The sequence below is a fragment of the Artemia franciscana genome, unplaced genomic scaffold (genome assembly GCF_032884065.1).
Source record: "Artemia franciscana unplaced genomic scaffold, ASM3288406v1 PGA_scaffold_52, whole genome shotgun sequence".
In the NCBI taxonomy this organism is placed as follows: Eukaryota; Metazoa; Arthropoda; class Branchiopoda; order Anostraca; family Artemiidae; genus Artemia; species Artemia franciscana.
The window spans coordinates 431,507-452,505 of NW_027062693.1; the positions used below are offsets into that span (position 1 = coordinate 431,507).

Here is a 20,999-nt window from a genome sequence, read left to right on the forward strand (position 1 = left end):
AATATTTAAAGTATATCCATCTCAGGGTTCTAATCATGTCGAACATGGGCTCTTCAAAATCAGAAGCGCTAAAATAACATGATTGAGTGCGGATTCTGATAGACATTATCACAATTACTGAAAACAGTAGCGTAAACAGCCCTTGTCCTACCCTGTGTTGAGTATGGGGTGGCATGATTATGAGGTCTATCAGTATTAAAGTGTGATATTAGAAAATTAGGCATAATAAGCGTGCTCGATAGGCTGTTCCGAGTCAACAAAAAGAAAGAACAAATGATACACTAACTTATAACAGAACACCTGAGACATCTATTTTTATGAATCATAGATAGCACTAAATCTAAATTCCTCTGCCCGCCTATTGTATTTAATTCAAAATTAGTCCTCAATCGAATCTCTGTGAGAAAGCTAGTGAACCCTGTATTGTATAAGATTTACGTGTTGGATAAAAGAAGTCTTTTTCACTCTCATGATAAAGTGAATAATAATTTATAGTTTGTGCTGTTTTTGTTGTTACATACTATTGAACAACCTATTTCGAAAAGAATTCAGAACCATGAATCAACTCACTTTCCTTTGTTGCTTGTTTGCAGGTAATTATTCTTTTTGTGAACAACAATTTTTGGCTTTGGTAATTTTAGGGTTATTGTCACTAATTTGGGTAAAATTCTAGTTAATTGACTTCTTGCTATCTCGGAAAGGGTTTAGGTTAGGAAAATTAAACTTTCAGGGATGGGTGTACAGGCTAAAGTATGTCCCGGGAAGGTATTTTAAAGTACCCACCTCCACTCCTTCTCCCTCTAGAGGGCCCTGACATTTGCCTACATGACAGGTCTATACCTATTGAAATTTTGACAAAACAGCATTTTACCCTAGTTTTCAGTTACTAGTTGCTTTTTCTCTGCCTTTAGTTCTGAAAATGCAATTTCTGTTATTTGAGTAGAATTTTGAGCCATATCATTTTTTTTTTCAAAATTTAGGAAATGTATTTGCGTATATTTAAAACCTTAGAAAATGGAATTGAGCAAAGTTATGAAGCTAAAAACAATCTTGTTATACTTCAATTAAGCAGAAGATTTATTTTGCAAGGTTTCACTTTTATAACACACATATTTTTAAAGGTCATCAAAGGTCAGGGCCCTCTAGATGGAGAAGGAGTGGAGGTAGTTGCTTCAAAATACCTTCCCAGGACATAATTTAGTCTGTAGATTCATCCCTGAAAGTTTCATTTTTCTAACCTAAACCCTTTCTGAGATAGCAAGAAGTCAATTAACTAGAATTTTACCAATTTCTGTAATGTAATTTCTGAATAATTTCTATATTCCTATGAAATAAACTTATCCATATGTCCATGGTCTCTAGTTTTGTCTGTCTTGCTTTGGTAACTTTTATGTTCATAAAGAAACCTTTTGTCTGACCCTGTAATCCCACTAACATCCTTTTTTTTAATTATCCCAATATTCATACCTTTCAATAATGAAGCCAAGATTTATGAATGACATTTATTTTTTCTTGATTACAAGTTCACATTTGTACTATGGAGGCAGAAAATTGAAACTGCAAGATATTGATTTGAAAAACTTTTATCAACACTTAATTTTTCTCTACTTTTGCCTATGAATACTACGTCTTTAAATCTTTGCTGAATTTATCTTACTGATAGGAAAGGGGCTGTTTTTTTTTTTTTTAATTGTAAATCTTAGTGATTGGCCAATCACAAATTTTATGTTTGAAACTTGAACATTGTTCAACTTGAGAAATTACACGTGATATATAATTGGCACTATAGTTGTACATAGTTTGGGAGCCTGGGCATTGAACATTAATTCTGATATTTATCATAAAAAAATTGAATTCAGAAATTAATCAAGCAAAAGATGAAAAACAATTTGCAACTATAACATAAAAACCGAATCAGGAGGGAGGGGGTTGCTCTGGATGGGTTTCAGAACATGATAGGGGTATTTTTAAGCTTGTTTTATAATTTTTCCCAGGGAGGGGTTCTATGTAATGGTATAACTCAAAGAGTGGATTTTCTAAATTGAATAATTGTTGTTCAGTACTTTTGAACTAGATAACTTCGAAGACCACACTGCTTTTCCATGACGAAAGTAAAACAGTTCAAAATCAGATTTTGTATCTGTTCACTGTCAATAAAAAGGTTTCATCCCTATTTTGAACTGTTTTACTTAAGTACTTTTGAAGATAGTGTTGTAAGACACATTGTCCCTCCATAAAAAAGAGTACACTTTTAAAAAAGAGCACCCGAGAGTGGGGTTCCTCCCGAGGGCTTATCAGGCAAGCCTCCCCATCTCCTACCGATTCACATCTATGGATGTCTTCAGTAGGTGGGTTCTCTATCCAGAGTCTGAAAATATAAAAGAGTACACATTAAAGAAATTAATATCGGGAGTGGGGCTTATAAGGCTAATGAAAATGTCGAATGAAACAAAACAGATCTTTTGGAAGGACAACATCTTCCCTTCTTCAGTGCTACAAGAGCATTGACTGTTCTTCTATAGTGCTGAAAAGGGAAAAAGTACTTTTGGCTACTTGCATGCTATTCAGTAGTTTTCATGCTATGATCAACAGGGTAATTTGAGTTTCACACCAATGTAGCTGCTCCAGGCATCTGGAAAAAAAGTTGATGGAGCACTTTGAGTTTGTGAATTTGTTTTTAGCGAACCATGAAAAAACCACAGATAAAAATTTGAACACAATTGTCGCTTAATACTTCATGCTTTGTTGTTTCGATGTTTTGACTATTATATTAATTAATTATTATTAAGTTGATATTGATTAATATTAATCGACTTGGAAAAAGATTTAGACTAGTATATTACTCACATTTCTTAATTAAAAAAATTCGCTAAATAAGATTCAATTCCTGGTGTATAGTGCCTATTCCAGCTCATGACGAGGGATATTTTCTAAGACAACACTCCAGATATCGGAAGACAGAGTAATGACAGTGGTCAAATATGGCTCTGTAACGTGGGAGATTCAAAAGCCCAAGGAAAATTTGTGAATTTTTTTCTAAGGGGTTCTTGTTAGACTGATAGTATTCCAAATAGCAAGCGGTAAGAACAATTATTATTCGATCCCACTCTCTAGCGGGGTGGTCAGATGGGGCGAATCTGCACCATTCCAGTGCTTTTTTAAGGCGGTTGCGTATTGAACTTTTTAAATCGTGCATTTTTTAGGGGGGGGGGGTCTCGTTTTACATGCAGGATGCTAGATTGCCAAATATACGTATTTCTGGCCATCCATCTGAGGATATTGCGAAGTAGGTCGCCCCTGAATGGGATGGAAACAAAATAAGAAAGGATTTAAAGAAGAGGGTAAGTCTATTTGGGGGGGGGTGTTAAAGAGTAAATGAGGCACATTGTGTTGGCCTATGGCCCTTACCGAGAAGTGGGTAATGGATTCACTTTCCAAGTGGAGCAATTTTTGCGACAATGTGTGAATGTGGAAAGTACAGATTCTTTCCGAAGACCGAATTCATCGGTCTAAAAGGGTCCTACGTTTAAGTAGGGGATTTGATGACGTTATATTTTAGGACACTATTATTGGTTCCTCCAGAGGGCTTATCAGGCAAGCCTCCCCATCTCCTACCGATTCACATCTATGGATGTCTCAAATAGGCGGGTTCTCTAGCCAGAGTCTGAAACTATAGGGAAAATATTGTCAAAAATTGACTTCACGTGACAATCCAATTGCAGAACTTGATTTAGCTTTTTTTGTTATTGTGGATTTGACAATTTTGTTTTCGGGAAACAATCTCGGGAAAGTTTTAAGACTCAGCGTTCCTGTCTTGTCAGCTAATAGTCTTATACACAAAGAGTCGATTAGCGAATTCTCCAAAGGGGACTAGCCATAATCAAGAGCTAAATCTATGATTTGACTATGAAATTTATTAAATTTTAAAGCCGGCAGCACTACAAGGAACTCCCAAAGCTACCGCATTGCACATTATGACATTTCCTTTGAGCTGATTTTTAGTGTTTTCCCGGCGCGTATGCTAGAACATTTTTAGGGACTTCCCTTTCCTCAACTTAAAAAAGATTGTTCTGTTTAATAAAAAAAAAACAACAGAATTAACTTTCTAATGATGTCAGTTTCATTAAAACTGATAATATCTGGCAGAAAATGAGAAAAGTGGAATTGACGAGGAACACGACAGGAATACAATTGGGTATTGTAGGATTTTTCGTCGTTAGTGTCCTAAAATGTGGATTATTCACTGTCTTATTTACTCTCTTGTTGCCCTCTGATTTTTACTTTCTTTGTGTGCAATTAAATCATAATGATAATTATCTGAAAATAGTTGTTATTAATTCACAATAAAATCTGTATTTGGATGTTATTGATTTAATCATTCACTCTTTTCACGACTCCATTTTTTTGCCAATTTGTATTTTATGTTAACAATCCGATGGGTTAGAGGATTATCAGTCCAATCCGGATTATAAGGATTATCTTTTCTTTTGAAAATCTGAATCCTGGAGTTAAAAGGCTTAACTGTCTCTTGCGGCAAGAAAACGAAATAAAGCAAATTGTCATTAAAAAAAAACGAGAAACGAAATGTAGCTTCTTTAAATATATATTTGAAAATTAGGAAACGGATTCAACAAATAAATACCATAGCTTCTTTAGTATCCACATACCTTTTCACTAAAAAAAAACAAAAAAAAAAACAACGACGCGTTGGTGATAATTGTCGCCATCCTAAAACTTCCTTAAGCATTTCGGTTGCTATTCGTCCCTACTGGAGAGAAACTGAATCAGTACTCTTGTAGGGGGTTGGGGGGCCAAGAAGCTGTAGAAGGAGGTAATCAAAATAAACAATATTCTTTGGGGCTGCCCGGATTTTTTTTTGTTTTTGTCAAGATTCAAATAGGGCCATTGCTCGTTTTCCAATTTTTGTGTCTCCGTGGCTCCGAGAGGGATTGAACTTCCTCCTCCCCACCTACTGGGAGCCCAGAATTATTGAAGCCAATTGCAGCCATACCAAGATTAGGAGGTAAGCTTGTTGCTATAAGAGGGAATTGCAATAGAAAATAGCAATTAGTTAGTATTTTGGGCTTGCTAAAGGACCGTAATAAGGAAAAAACTAATTCAACGTTCTAACTTCCACTGAAATAGTGCATACGGATTAAAGAAACACATTGGTCAGGGTTGCCACCACGTTCAGTTCTTAAATGGCCACAACTGCCGAAATTGCTTACTAAACAGAGGTATTCGGTGTTACAGCTAAAAAATGGACTGTAACAGTGCTAAAAGAGCATTTTTGTGCCACAGGTGGCAACCCTGAGTACGTGCTACAGTGCTACACATAATGTAATTCCAAAATAGCAATTTCGTGCTACAGATGGCAACCCTGACATTGCCACCACTAGGAGTAGTAGAAGGGGCTAGGTAAAATAGGTTTAAGTATGGACTGTTATCATTTTCCAATTTTTATATATCTCGTGTCTTCTTGGCTCCCAGCAGGGATTGCCCTCCTTTCCCCCACCTGCCAATCCATCAATTTGATTTAACCATTTCTTTATTCACTTAAACGAAAATCCGTCGTTGATTATTAAAATGGTTGCTGTTGAGATTGAATGCAATAGCTGGAAGGTATAGTTTATCTGGTCTATCCCACCTAATGATATACCTACAAAATACTGAATGGCGCCTTTCGCTGGCAGCTGTGTCTATTTTGTTACCATTGAAGGTCACCAAAGCAAAAAGTTTACTGTAGTTAAATTACAAAATTATTTCTGCTTAGCAAGAAGGTGTAGGCTTCAAGATATATATTCTCGCTCCTCCCATGGGTGAAGTCACAATTATTGATAGTATTGTATACGTAACAGCAATTCTTGTTTTCTTCTAATTTAATTGGCTTTTATTTTTAAATGTTATTATTCTTTCCCTGGTGTAGCGGATAGTTTTCCCCTGCTGCATCCCACCCCCTTCGGAAATGTATCTCCAGTCAGTGTATATGTATTATTTTTATAATATAAGCTTGGCTTAACAAGGCAAGAGAATAAGCTGATAACAAGGTCATGAACTAATGGTGTTCAAGGGGTCTGGTGACTTCCTTTTTTCACCAGAATTTTAACCCTAATTTAAGTATTCAGGCCCTTCCATGGGCCAAGATAATTACTGACAGTGCGAGAAGTGTGCCGACGCTTTCTAATTTTCCTCTAATTGAAGTGGATTTCCCTTTAGATGCTATTGCCCTTGTTTCTCTGGTGCAATGGAAGTTTTTTTCCTGCTGCACCCTGTGCTCCTCCTTTTTGGAGATTTAAAATGAGAGTTTTAAACAAGATCCTTCTAGATATCAAATTTAAGTAAGATCTGATCACCCGTTCGTAAGTTACAAATACCTCATTTTTTCTAATTTTTACGAATTACCCCCCCAATTCCACCAAAGAGAAAGGATCCGATTATGTCAGTCACCTATCTTGGACTTGTGCTTATTCTTTCCACCAAGTTTCATCCCGATCCCTCCACTCTAAGCGTTTTCCAAGATTTTAGGCCTCCCCCCAGTGTCACCGGATCCGGTAAGAGCTCTGAGACATGATATCCTTCCCGAAATCAAATTTCATTAAGATCCGATCACTCCTTCGTAAGTTAAAAATACCTCATTTTTTCTAATTTTTTAGAATTGACCCTAACCCCCCCCCCCCCCAACTCCCCCAAAGAAAGCGGATCCGTTCCGGCTAGGTCAATCACATATCTAGGACTTGTGTTTATTTTTCCCACCAAGTTTCATCTCGATCCCTCCACTCTAAGGGTTTTCCAAGATTTTAGCCCCCCCCCCAACTTCCCCCAATGTCATCTGATCTGATTGGGATTTAAAAAAAGAACTGTGAGGCACGATATCCTTCCAAAATTCAAATTTCATCAAGATCCAATCACTCCTTGGTAAGTTAAAAAACCTCATTTTTTCTAATTTTTCAGAATTAACCCTCCCCCCTCCAACCCCCCCCCCCCAACAGAGCAGATCCGTTCCGGTTATTCAATCACGTATCTAAGACTTCTGCTTATTTTTCCAACCAAGTTTCATCGCGATCCCTCCACTCTAAGCGTTTTCCAAGATTTTAGGCTCCCCCCTCCAATCCCTCCAGTGTCATCGGATCTGGTCGGGATTTGGAATAAGAGCTCTGCGACACAATATCATTCCAAACATCAAATTTCATTAAGATCCCATCACCCCTTCATAAGTTAAAAATACTTGATTTTTTCTATTTTTTCCGAATTAACCGGCCCCCACTCCCCCCCAGATGGTCAATTCATGAAAACGACTATTTATAATTTAATCTGGTCCGGTCCCTAATACGTCTGCCAAATTTCATCGTCCTAGCTTACCTGGAAGTGCCTGAAGTAACAAAACCGGGACCGACAGAATTTGCGATCCTATATGTCACTTGGTTAATACCAAGTGCCATAAAAACCATATATCCCCCCGGCCCTGGGGGATTTTGCTGACCTTTGAACTATTCTTAACAAAATGGCTATATCAAATTTTTTATCGGATACATTTGGAAAAAAGGGGCATGGGGGGCTCTAGTTCCCCTCTTATGTATTTTGACTCCCAAAAACTAAACTAGAACTTTCAATTTCCAATCAAATTAGCACTCTCTGAAGTTTATATGAGCATCCCTTCCATAAGAACCATATATGCCCCCAAGACATAACTTACAACGCCTGCCCCCGGTCATGGGGGGGGGGGTTGTTTTGACCTCGGAGTTTTGTTATATGATCTTTAGACAATTCTGAAAAAATGGATATCTCACAGTTCTTATCGGATGGGTTTGAGGAAAAGGGACATGGAGGGAGGAGGGGGGCTATTTGCCGTCTTATCTCTTTTGAATCTTAAAGATTTAACTAGGACTTTTAATTTCCAATCAAATGAGCCCTCTCTGAGGTTTATACGAGCATCTCTTCCATAAGAGCCATATATGCCCCCAGGGCATACTTGCAACGCTTGCTCCCGGGCCTTGGGTGTTTGTTTTGACGCAGGGGTTTTGGTATATAATCTTTGACCTATTTTTAACAAAACGACTGTCTCAAAATTTTATCGGATGCATTTGGGAAAGAAGGGTGTTGGGGGGGGGGGCAGTTACCCTCCGATCACTTTTGACTCTTAAAAGGGCACTACAGCTTATCATTTTCAGTCGAATGAGCCCCCTCCGAAGTTTATGCGACGAACCCTTCCATATGAAGCACCTCTGGGGAAAATAATAAAACATTGGTGTCGTAAGGCCTCAGAGGCAATAGCTTTGCCTCTGAATCAGTTGAAAAAATTGCTCCCCCCATAAAAAATATACGGTATTTCCTTTCCATCCCTTCCATAAGAACCATATATGCCCCCAAGGCATAACTTACAACGCCTGCCCCGGCCGTGGGAGGTTGTGTCGACCCCGGAGTTTTTGTTATATGGTCTTTGAACAATTCTTAAAAAATGGCTATCTCAAAGTTCTTATCGGGTCGGTTTGAGGAAAAGGGACGTTGAGGGGGGGGGCTTCCCTTATCTCTTTTGGACCTTAAAGATTAACTAGAACTTTCAATTTCCAATCAAATGAGCCCTCTCTGAAGTTTATACGAGCATCCCTTCCATAAGAACCATATATGCCCCAGGGCATGCTTACAACGCTTCCGGGGGGTTGTATCGACACAGAGGTTTTGTTATATAATCTTCGAACTTTAAACAAAATGACTGCCTAAAAATTTTTATCTGATGCGTTTGGGAATGAAGGGCCTTGGGGGGGGGGGCAGTTGCCCACTGATCACTTTTTACTCTTATAAAGACCCCATCCATATGAAGTACCTCTGGGGAAAACAATAAATAAATAATAAAACATAGGAGTCGTATGGTCTTTACTATACGCTATAGCGTTGCCTCTGAATCAGTTGATAAAATCCCCCCCCCCCGATTATAAAAAATAGACAGTATTTTCTTTCCACCTTTTTTGAATTAACCCGACTGAATACAGAAACAATGCTCTTGCCTAAGTTGATCCATGTTGTATTATCTCATTTTTGAGCTTTGACAACCATTTTAAGAAATCACTAGGTTTTAGTGGTTTTTTGGCTGATTTAGGGATTTTCTTCAATAATCTACTAATTTATGTGCCAATTTAGGGATTGTTTTGTTTAGAAAATATAATAAATCACTAAAAAAAGTGATAAATCACTAGAGGGTGGGAACAACCCTGATATGTACTCTACTGATAATATTTTCTTAATTATAGTGACATATGGAGCTGTTGATATATCCCCTGTGAATCCGTTGGTCAAAGCTGGTGAAGAGATCACATTAATGTGCCGAAGTAGCAAACCTCTTGAGGCGGAAGATTGTGTTTGGACTTTGAATGGCGTAGCCATTCGTGTCCGAGATACATCTCGATACACAAGAAGTGGCGTACTAGAAAGAGGAGAATGTGGCATTAAGGTAAAGTGACTGTTGTCTGAAGTTGTGGTCCAAAGTTCGTTATCTTACTAAAAAGTTTTTATGATTTGTAGGCGAGCAAATAATTGTGGCTTGCGGATAGGAATAGGTATGTTTCCCCTCCCCTAATATCCAAAATCTTCCCCGATACTTGTGTAATATATGGTACCCACTCGACAAGTGAAGTTAGGTTAATCCTAATGAAATATATAAAAACATGATAATACAATACTTTAGTAACAAAACTACAACAAAAAAACTAGAAATAATGAAAACTACAAAATAGAATTATGGTAGCGGGTCGCACAGCACGCATTATATTAAATACCACCTAACTCAACCGAAATACCCTCTCAATATATTTAATATTTAATAAAAGTATTCCTACAACGTATGTTTCAACTGAGCAAGTTTCAAGCGTATTTTTCAACTAATTTTCTTCAAATACTGACAAGTATTAACTGGTTATTGTTTGATCTGTAGATCAAAATTCTTGAGTATGTATCTTTTCTCCCATGTGTGGACACTTAATTCGAAATATCCAATAAAAGGTGCTTAATATTGTCCCCTTTCCCTCAAAAAAGTTCATACACGCCTGAATATCAGTCTAGCTTTTTAGTTGAAAATTCTTGTTGAAATCCTGAGACCTTCTAAGGTAGTCCATGAGGACTTTTGGTTTTGTGTACCAAACATTCAACGCTAGTGGTTTTTTTTTTTTTTTTTTTTTTTTTTTTTTTTTTAACTTGCAGCTTAAAATAAGGCAAATGAAAATAGTTGCAAGAGAGGAAAAAATCATAGTGTAAATTTGCATGGTAAAAAGTTCTGCAGATGGTTTTGCGAATTTTAGTATACAGCAGCGAACCCTCCCCCTCCCCCACCTTAATTATCCCTTAATAATAAGACAAACAAAACTTATACCAAAGAGATTTGCTTCCGCTGTTGCATTGAAAAAAAAAAATAAGAGCAATAAACTATATGTAATTAGTTTATTAGGTATAAATTTTGTTTTTTTTTTATCCATGTCTTTTAGTTTTACTGCTGATGATGAACACTATATATGTTCGAAATATCCAGTTGAAAAATTTTATATGCTGTCAGTTAAAAGGTTTCGTCCCTATTTTGAACTGTTTTACTTTTGGGTAGCAATATACTCTAGGATTCAACCCCGAATTAGATCCGCCCGAATATTCTTTAGGAAAAACACGCAAAAGGTATCATGACATATTATCATGAGTATCAAAAGGTGTATCAAAAGGTATCATGATCATATTATCCATAATCATTCATTGTAATGTAAGCAATTTTCAAAATCTTGTAATTGTTTAGGAGAGCGACTTGGTTCCTGAGGCCGCTTGTCTTTGCGTACACGGCTGATATTTTTGTGATGCAAATCTCCCCCGAAAATCTTCTGATATTTGCATATTAGTGTAGCCTATATAAAATAATACTCAATTCTTTTTTTTTTAACTTGAAGGTGCACTGAACGAACATATTGGGTACTTGTTAAGTAAACGGAACACTCAAGAATTACGCTTAGGTTATATATGAGAAAACCAGTTTCATAGCCACATGACAAGTGACGGATTAGATGGGGGGCCGTATATTTGCATATTAGGGGGTGGCGGTAAAATTTTATTTGTTCTGCATGCAAAATTTGTTAGGCACAATTACTCTACAAATTGTGAAGTAAGAATCGTTTTCTATCTTCACGCTGTCTAAGTTACTTCCCCCCTAATTTGCAAATATATAGCCCAAATTATATATTTCTTATCGATTCTATCACTTGTCTTTGTTTCTATGAAACCGGTTCACAAATCTAACCTAAGCGTAATTCTTGAGTGTGTTTCGTTTAATTAACAAGTGCCAATTATTGAATCAAGGGTATAAAATGCAGTGCTATATATCAGTGGCGTCAATTCAAGAAAATCTAAATGGAGGGGGGGTTATTTTTTCTTCATGGCTTTAAGTGAAAGTACCAAAAAAGGGTATTTCTAATAAAAATACCCCAAAAAGATATGTTCAAAATCTAGTTTGGGCACGTGCCTCTCCCCGATTAATGTCAACCCTAATTTAGATGTCACTACTAGTGACAGTTGTTAACCCTAATGTTTCTGTTTATAACCCTTTTTGGTTGGTTTATTAGTTTGTTGTCATTGTTTTTTCGCTTTTCCTGCGTATGTGGCACTATTTGCAAACTTACTTAGAATTGTTTCTCCAATCCTTTGTGAAGGTCTTATTTATTCTTTTGCAGTCTATTCTATATAATATTGTTTATAAAAATAATTCGGGATATCAGTCTTGCTCTACTCAATTCCGTTTTTTCCTAAGGTTTCTTATGTTTAGAGCTTATAATTACTAACAAAGCCTTATTCGGAAATTCATTGAAAACTGGGATATCATTCAAGAGTTAGAGCTTTCGTATCCTGGCATTAACTTTTGTTTTATTTTATGTAAAAGACATATATTAGATATAAAAAAGAGAAATATACTGTTCGATTCCACGTCAAATGCTCTTCCCGATTCTAATAATCACTATCACTGCAATTGTATCCTAGTCCTCTCCCCTTATATGCAATGGCGTCAATGAATGGATGTTTAGGGAGGGGAAGCAAAATTTATTTTTTCATTAATTAATAATATTTCAATGAAAACAAAATAAAAGGTATTCATTAATGAAAATACCCCCCCCCCCAAAAAAAAAGAAGGAAAATCTCCAAAATATAGGGAGCGCAAGCCCCCTGACGTCCTCCCCGTGTTGACGCACTTACTACTGGGGTCATATAGCTCCTAGACTATGCACACAAGTTTTATAAGTTGCCATTATTTTCTTTGAAGTATGGTTCATCATCTATTGATCTGTTATCCCGAATAAAGCAAATTGGAAAAACAAAATAGATTAGCCTATTTATGTATAGCCTAGAGTTGTATCTGCCCCGACTAGGGCAGGGGAGCTGGAACGGAATTGCAACTGCTGTGATTATTGGATTTGGGAAGGTCATTGAATGGGATTTTGAATTGTATACTTCGTCTGATTTCTACCCTTTGACAAAAGTACCCGATCTTCTTAGGGTGGAAATAGAAATTGTAGTTTTAGCTAATTTTCTGGATAAAGAAGAAAAAGGGTGAAAACGTTCGATCGAATTTTTATCTTTAGCATCTTTAATTATGTTCAAGTCTTCCAACAAGGGAAAGGAGAGATCCCCAGAAGGTTAGACGATTCCTTCAGTAGCCTAAAATTAATTTTAAAGTCGGATATCCGGTAAAATTAGAAATGATTATTTCATATTATTTCGTTTGCCTCAAAATAAGTCAAATTTTTCAAAATAAGTTTTAATCCAGGCTGAAGGGGTGCTTTTTTTCTATACACTATATGAATATTTGAATATTATTGCTGCTATTTTTATTTGAAAGCAGCGCTACTAGCTTTATTGACATTATCTGTTTCCGAGTAATGGGTTCTCTCGGAAGAATTCTCTAAAAATTTAACTGGAAAACCAAAGTAATATGGTTAGACTTGCAAATATTCCAAAAAGAGGAAAAGTCTGATCATGGCTCAAAGCCATCAGTTGATGGCTTTGGCCCAAAGCCAAATGAAAACTTGGCTTAGCAGAAATGCGTTTCATCATTTTTTTTTCTAGCCCAGGGATTCTTGGACGGTTTATCCAGTGACCTTTTTTTTTTACGAAATACAACATGAGATGAATTCTGTATTAATAGGAGTCCAGAGTTACCAAAGGGATACTTCTTGCGTTTTCTGAGTAACCCGTGAATACTTTAGAGTCTAAGAAGGCCATTTAAAAAAGTGGTCTTTTTTGGGGGGGCTTATGTATTATACCGCCTACACTCAACAAGTGAAGTTAGGTTAATCCTAATGAAAAATACCAAAACAGGATGAAAATATAATACTTTAGAACCAAATTTGAACTATATATGTTGGTAACCTACCTCCCCCTCCCTAATGTGCAAATATATAGCCCATGATTCCAATGTATTCTGCCACCCGGCTCTTGTTTTCCACTGAACGTAAGCTAATGTTTCTTAATACAGACAGATAAAACCGGTTTGTTCTTGAGTTTTATACAGCGTAAACTTGAGTGTTGGCGGTATAATACGTAAGTTTCTTTTTTGAATCAAGCAAACGCCTTTCTGTTCAATTATTCCTTTATTAGTTATGAATTTTTCGAACAGTAAAAGTGAATTGTGAAAACAATTAAGTAGAAAAATAAAACGAATAGCAGTGCTGTAACCGGTCAAGCCAAAACATCAGAATTTTTGGGGAGACATACTAAAGGGGGGGTTTCTTTTTTACTCATTTTGGCAGTTGGAAAGTTTTGAAGGCTTTAGAGATACCTTTCTTTGAATGGTTTATCGCCAATTCGCAATACGATTTGATACTTGTCTGTTAAACAGAACATCCTCGAAAAATGAAGTTACATAATCATAATGGAATACTTTAGTTTATATGATAATATAATTTGGGTTATAAATTCTCATATTAGGGGGGGGGGGTAAAGTAACCTAAACCCCAACCCTTCTTGATGTGCAAGTATATAGCCCAAGTTATACAAGTCCAATGAGTTCTACGACAAGTCAATTTTATTAGTAGATATGACACCAGTTTTCTTTGATGTTATAATTAGAAAATTATACGTAATGCTTGAGAATGTTCTGTTTAACAGACAAGTACCTGAGATTTTATTAATACCGAGACCTGGCTAGGGCTAATTTGGGCCAACTAGATTTTATGTAGAACTTCCTCATTGGCTCAAGTTAGTGCTAGCTCAATCTCGGTATTCGAAAAATCTGTGTGTGAATGGGCCTTTTAAAAAACGACCGCTCTTCCTCTTAGTCTGGATGAGTTAACTGATCTTAAATCCATTTATTTTACCGTCGCAGTAATTGTATCGATCCAAAGGGTATAACAAAATACTATGCCTTGTAGCGTCAACTTGAATCTAACGGAAACATTTTCTTCAACGCTTCCTGTCTGATACTACAATCTGGATGAGAATTGGCCGGTGGGTATTTTAAACTTCAGTTATTTCTTACTTTTGAATATGAAATTTTTGTCGATTGTAGGGCTGAAGATTTTGCTCATCAGCATTGTTCAGTCCATAGCCCATTTATTTTAAGCCTGGATCATACGGCACTTGATAAGTCAAAGGTTTTGTCCTAGCTTATAGTGTAAATGATGATCAGCAATTAATTAACTCAGTAACGTTACACGAGATGACAGTACCTTTTTCTCTCTGAGATCCATCCAAGCCAGGTAATCGAGCAAATCATTTTCAAAGCACGTAACCTTCATGATAGGTGAGAATGACATGCGTAAAATTCAATCACGCAGAATTCAACCGAGCCAACCTCAAGCTGGTAAAACTCGGCTATCTCGTTTTTCCATCTATCTTTCATATTGTTTGACCCCATCATCAGAATCACCAAAAGCCAAAATTTGATCCCTGGGACATAACTTGTTCACGGGCCTCTAGGTATACCATTGTTTAAAGTAATGTCAATGCCAAAGAAGAAGGTGGCTGATCACTTGAAGCAAAGGACAGTGGGTTGAGCTTTTCCAAATATGATTTGAGCTGGGTTGAGTTACGGTAAGCAGATTTTTTTTCTGGATTGAACCAAGTATTTGTATATGAATTGGTTCAGGGAATGGGGCTAATCCAAAATCAGAGAACTGTGTGAATAATTTTTAGAATTATGGGAAACATTACTTGATTTTTTTTTAGAGGAATCGGACCTTTGAAGTCGCCCTCCCAGCTTGGAGTACAAGAATTTGTGGGGTTGAAGTTTCCGTGCGCTGAGTTTTCTGTCGGTTGAATTTTGTAATGGGGAAGGGGGTTGAAGTCTTGCTAAGTTGAATTTTGCTTGCATTGTGTTTACGTCTCTTAAATTTTGTGTGTGTCAAGGTATAGCCTATTTTCCCTTTGAAATCAGGTATTTTCCAACAAACGTGAAGCTATAACTAACACCAAAAGGACAATGTACTTTTTACATTGGATTCATTAGTCTCCAGCGCTGTATCCAGGATTTTCTTTCAGGGGGGGGGGGGGGTACACAACAAGCTTCAAAAACGCATCAAAAATGTGCTTTAAAAAGTTTATGCAATATTATGCTTTTCGATAAATTTCGTTTGAATAGCAAAGACCGAGTAGGTAAAAGCCTCCCCTTGAACTCCAAAATTTTTTGGATTTTTTCGACATTGTGCCGTATCTTTCCCGTCCCCCCGAAAAGTTTTTTTGTGTCTAGTGAAGGCTTAGATTCAAAGAAAGAAATTGTAAAGGTAACGGGTTATGAATGTTTGAAGGTTATGTGACGGGAGAGTAGAAACATCTTTTCTTCTTCTTCTTCCTTTTGCTTGGATTAGTGTGAAGACACTTTCGCATAATCTTATCACCAAAATCAAGTTCCAAGTCACATAGTGTGTCGCAGCAGCTGAGTTCGAACTCTGAGTTCAGTATTTCCAAGACGAGGTCAAACCCACTGCGACACTACAGGATCGACATAAATAAATCGGTACTTGTTAATTAAAGAAAACACTCAAGAATTACGCTTAGGTCAAATCTCAGAAAACCGGTTTCATAGCCACAAAGATAAATGACAGGTGACAGAATGCATTGGACTTGTGTAATTTGGGCTATATATTTGCAAATTAAGGGGGGGGGGCTAGGTTAGATTAGGGGTGCTATCCAAATCCTTTACACCCCCCCCCCTAATATGCAAATAAATTGATTGTATTTCATTAGGATTAAACTAACTTCACTTCTTAGGTGTATTTCGTTTAAATAATAAGTACCAATAAATCTATTATCAAATAATTTTTACTATTGACTAGAAATATGGGAAATTCAACATTAATCTTTTGTAACATAATTTCATGTAATTGAACTCAATTTGATGAAATAAAGATGTATAAAGCCAGATAATTATATTCTGACGAAACAAGGTAAAAGTCGAGTTGCCAAGAAAGCAGATACTTGGATTCAACATTGTTTGAATGAGTACCTTAAGCTATTTCCTTGTTTTAAAATTTGCAAGGTTCGTTTTGTCCAATGGAAAGGATTCAGTGCTCTTTATCGTATGGTATAAAGTTTAGAGTAATGACATATCAGCACTACCCATGCAAACAAGTGATTGTCCTTTTTGTTCAAGACTTAAAACTGTAAGGGGTACTTGTATGATATAGACCCTACCGCTGAAGTTGTTCATTCATTGACGCATCATGGAACCGTTTTTTTTTGTTATTTTCTTTTAGCTTAGCGTGGGACAAGACAGAGAGAAGTGACAAAAAGGATGAATATATATATATATATATATATATATATATATATATATATATATATATATATATATATATATATATATATATATATATATACATATATTGGGCTATAGTGCACATAAGGGGTTGGGGTAAAGTGTTTGGACAGTGTGAAGTTAGAAAACACTTCTTATTACAGAATGTGCAGAATAATTGAACCTGACACATTAGGAATGCAAACCCGCTATACTTTATACCCCCCCGCTATTTTTTCGATCAGTTTACTGAATCAGCTACAAATGGCATTTTTTTTTCCTCACTAGACCGTTTTTTTTACGTGTTTAAATTTTGTTTTAGTTACTATGGGCCGTTGTTCGCTCTTTACTAAGTTGCAACTATTGCTGCAAATCTGATGCATGATTTGTGAAAATCGTTCTGGTTCATGGATACTTTAAACGACATGGAAATATTCCCTAAAACGCTATTATAAAAGTTATTTCCCATGTTAAAAATGACAATTCAGGATCTTAATTTGCGCATTCGCTGTATTGGAAAAAGTTCAGAGCATTTGATTATACGAAATCTAAAAAAAATAAAAATTAATGCTTTAAGGTGGAACTTCCACAACCATATAATATATCTTAATAAATTATGAACAATCAGGAATTCAATTTGTAATAAAAAAGAGATCACTGTGCAGTTATGCAGTTTCTGGCTGTAACGGGTTTCAAATTAAAAAAAAAGAAATATGGGTGAAAAACCAGCAAAATATAAGCTAAAACATATGGGACTAAATTAAGGCAAGACCGTATCCAGGGGTAGGGGGTTTAACCCCACCCCTGAAATGTTTCTCCGATTCGTAAACCGTAATAAAAATGAAGAAAATCGGTGCGTTTTTTAAAGTTTTTGCCCCCCCTCGAAAAAATTCCTGGATATGTTCTTGAATGAAGGTTTAGCATTCCTTTGAAGGTGTAGTTGCCTTCGGGAATAAATAAATTGTTAATATTTGAATTTCTACGGGTTAAAACCTTGATTTCCAACGTGGGGTGTAAGCCCACCGGTGGGACATGGCATAATTTTGGTGGGTCATGGGCAGGACGTGCACCCTTTGGATGGATATTCTTAAGAGCCCTAACTTTGAAAAAAAAAAACGTTTTTCATTTAAATGACGTCACATTCATTTGCATTAAAGAGCAAAAAAGATACATGATAGTACTGTAATAACGTCGTGCGTTGTATAGAAGATGTTACATACAGACATTATTTTTCATTAGCTTAAAATATGCCTAGAGGACGACTTGAAAAAAAGACTCATTTCTTTTCTGAGTCGCTGATCGTGGTGAAGAATGTTTTTTATGAGTTTCGTTTTCAGTGTATTTGTTGGTATTTGATTTTTTAATGTGTTATTTTTCCAGTTTGTCGCGGATGAGCGTGATCAAGGAAAATGGCTTTGCACGGTATACGAAGGTAGTGAACCGTTATCAAGGGATACAAATATCACTTTATATGGTAAGATTATTATTTTGTTTGGCTTCAAAAATAGTTTTTCTTTTTTTTGTTGAAATATTTTCCCTTTGGTGGCCACACCCAGAAAAAAAGAAATATTGTTAAAGGCGAAAAAAACTGCCGGATTCCTTTTGTCATCATACACGCACACAGAGGGGTTGAGGGAATTCCTCTCCAAAGGTCGGAACGGGCTATTTTCAATCATTACAAAATTGAAGAATGGAACACCCACTTTATGAAAGAAATGAAAGCAAGTGTGTCTGTCAACAGTTTTTTTTATTACTATGTGTAACATTTTAAGAATGAGCTTCTGGGAGAAAGGGCAAGAATGTGTGTCAAAGCTTGTCCATTTTGTAACGCAGGGACCCCCTCCCCACCTTAGACACACACACTCACGGTTGCTTTGAATGACGCCATAGGAAGTATTGTTGCCCTAAAGTACAACTGTTGTAATCTTCACGTCCTCTCCCAAGATTCGGACCAATGGCCAGCCTACTTATGCATATCGGTACACAGAGGTTCGACATTTTGGGGGAGGGTGGGCTAGACATTTTTTTTGTCTAGTATCAAAATTATTTCTCCATGGGTTCTTAGGATCAATTTCAGGGGTTTTCACACTGTCTCACTTGCGCTGGCATGTCTATAATTTAGCTGAATGCTGCTTATGTTAATGCTTGTACAACTTTTTTCTTTTTTTGCATATATGAACACATAGGAAAATGAGAGGGAAATTGAAAAAAAAAAATGGAATGGGAAAAGATAAAAAAAAAAAAATTTCTCCTGTTATTCTTGGAGAGAACCTCCTTCAAAATAACATTTTCATTTTTTGCTGGGACCTGTCTAGACTCTGTTGCCATATGAATCTACATTCCCCTAACAATGGTCCGAAAGATCACCCACTGGAGTTATGCACCAAGTATTTTTTGTTATGCTTTACCTCAACCTCCTCCCACTATCCCTGGAAAATCATCCGAATAAGGGACGGGTCTATTTGTTCCCACAGCTATATATTTATTGTTAGCTCTAAGTGATTGCACTTGTTAGTTGCAGAATTTGACAGAATTCCAAAAACTGCCTACATTTTAGTAGCACAACTTGTATTTTATAGCTTTTCTTTGAGCAAAATTTAATTTTGTATTTAGAAATGGTATTTTCAGACAAAATTTGTCAACAAATTTGGAAACTGCCAAGGAACATTGCTACTTTGCTAACCCACTTTTTGCATGGTGGCCAGTGGCTATTAATTGTCTTTTCGAAAATCAAACTAAAAGTAACTCTGGAGATTTTTTTTTTTGTGAAGAATTCATCAAATTCAGTTATCTTCACCGTTTTGCTAAATGCAAAGTAAAGTCTATTACGGTCGGTGGCACTAAAAGGATGGGGGGACAGTGACCACATAGATTTGCAGTCCCCTTAGGTTTTGTAAAAATATCTTGTTGTGGGGTTTCAGTTTCATTTGAAATACCTTTTAATGGCGTTTTCAGTGAAAAATTGAAGAAACATCAATTTCCCCCTAGATGTTGAAAAATACTTCCCCACTTAAAATTCTGTAAATGAACACCACTAGTTAGGGTGTTTTTTTTTTCAAACAAAAGATTGTAAGCAAGGAGCAACTATGGCAATAGTAACCAAACTAGAAAAAGGGTTTTAGTTGCAATTAGTGTATTAAAAATGTTTTTATGGTGATTCTGAATATATTAAACTAAATATGTTTGATTTTATATATCAAAACTGGGACCCTGAGAAAATTTGTCTTATTTTCGAAAAAGGGAGAAGCTCCCACAAAAAAGCAAAGGACCTTAATAACAAGAGCTAAGAGCTCATATGGCACTTGTGACGAGGCGAGAAGAGCTAAGAGCCAAGAGATCATATGGTATGAGCTCTAACAAAATTCTATGAATCAATAGATTGATTTAAAAAGGAAAATAAGAGGCTTAATGCTGGTCAAGATTTAAAATGAGAGCTCTGAGTCACAAAGTCCTTCTAAATATCAAAATTCATTAAGATCCGATCACCCACTCGTAAGTTATAAATACCTAATTTTTTCTAATTTTTCCTCTCCCTTTTGCCCCCCAGATGGTCGAATCTGGGAAAACGACTTTATCAAGTCAAATTGTGCAGCTCCCTGACACGCCTACCAATTTTCATCGTCCTAGCACGTCCAGAAGCACCGAATTCGCAAAACCACTGAACCCCTCCCCCCAACTCCCTCAAAGAGAGCGAATCCAGTACGATTCTGTCAATCGCGTATCAAGGACATTTGTTTATTCTATCCACCAAGCTTCATCCCGATTCCTACACTCCAAGTGTTTTTCCAAGATTTCCCCCTCCAAATCCCCACAATGTCACAGGATCTGGTCGGAATTTGAAATTAGAACTTCAAAGCACAAGATCCTTCTAAATATCAAATTTCATTAAGATCTGGTCACCCTTTCGTAAGGTACAAATACCTCAATTTTCAAAATTACCCCCCCCCCCCAATTCCACCAAAGAGAGCAGATCCGGTCCAGTTATGTCAGTCACGTATCTTAGACAGGTTTCTATTCTTCCCATCCAGTTTCATCCTGATCTCACCGCTTTAAGTATTTTCTAGGATTTCCGGTCCCCCCAACTGCCCCGCCCCCAATTACGCTTGATCCGTTTGAGATTTAAAATAAGATAATGGAGTTACGAGGTCCTTCTAAATATGAAGTTTCATGAAGATCCGATCACTCCTTCGTAAGTTAAAAATACGTCATTTTTCTTATTTTTCAGAATTACCCCCCCCCCGCAATTGAGCGG

General features: G+C 36.6%; 1 protein-coding gene across 3 annotated transcripts in view; it reads left to right on the forward strand.

Annotated features, from left to right (window-relative positions):
- Positions 1-380: 380 nt before the first annotated feature.
- LOC136041961 (nephrin-like) overlaps positions 381-20,999 on the forward strand; it is a 201,499-nt gene continuing 180,880 nt past the window's right edge. For all 3 annotated transcript variants that reach the window (XM_065726771.1, XM_065726772.1, XM_065726773.1), the window contains exon 1: positions 381-593. In XM_065726771.1, the coding sequence (XP_065582843.1) occupies positions 557-593 (37 nt within the window). In that variant the 5' untranslated portion in view covers positions 381-556. The remainder of the gene's footprint in view (positions 594-20,999) is intronic.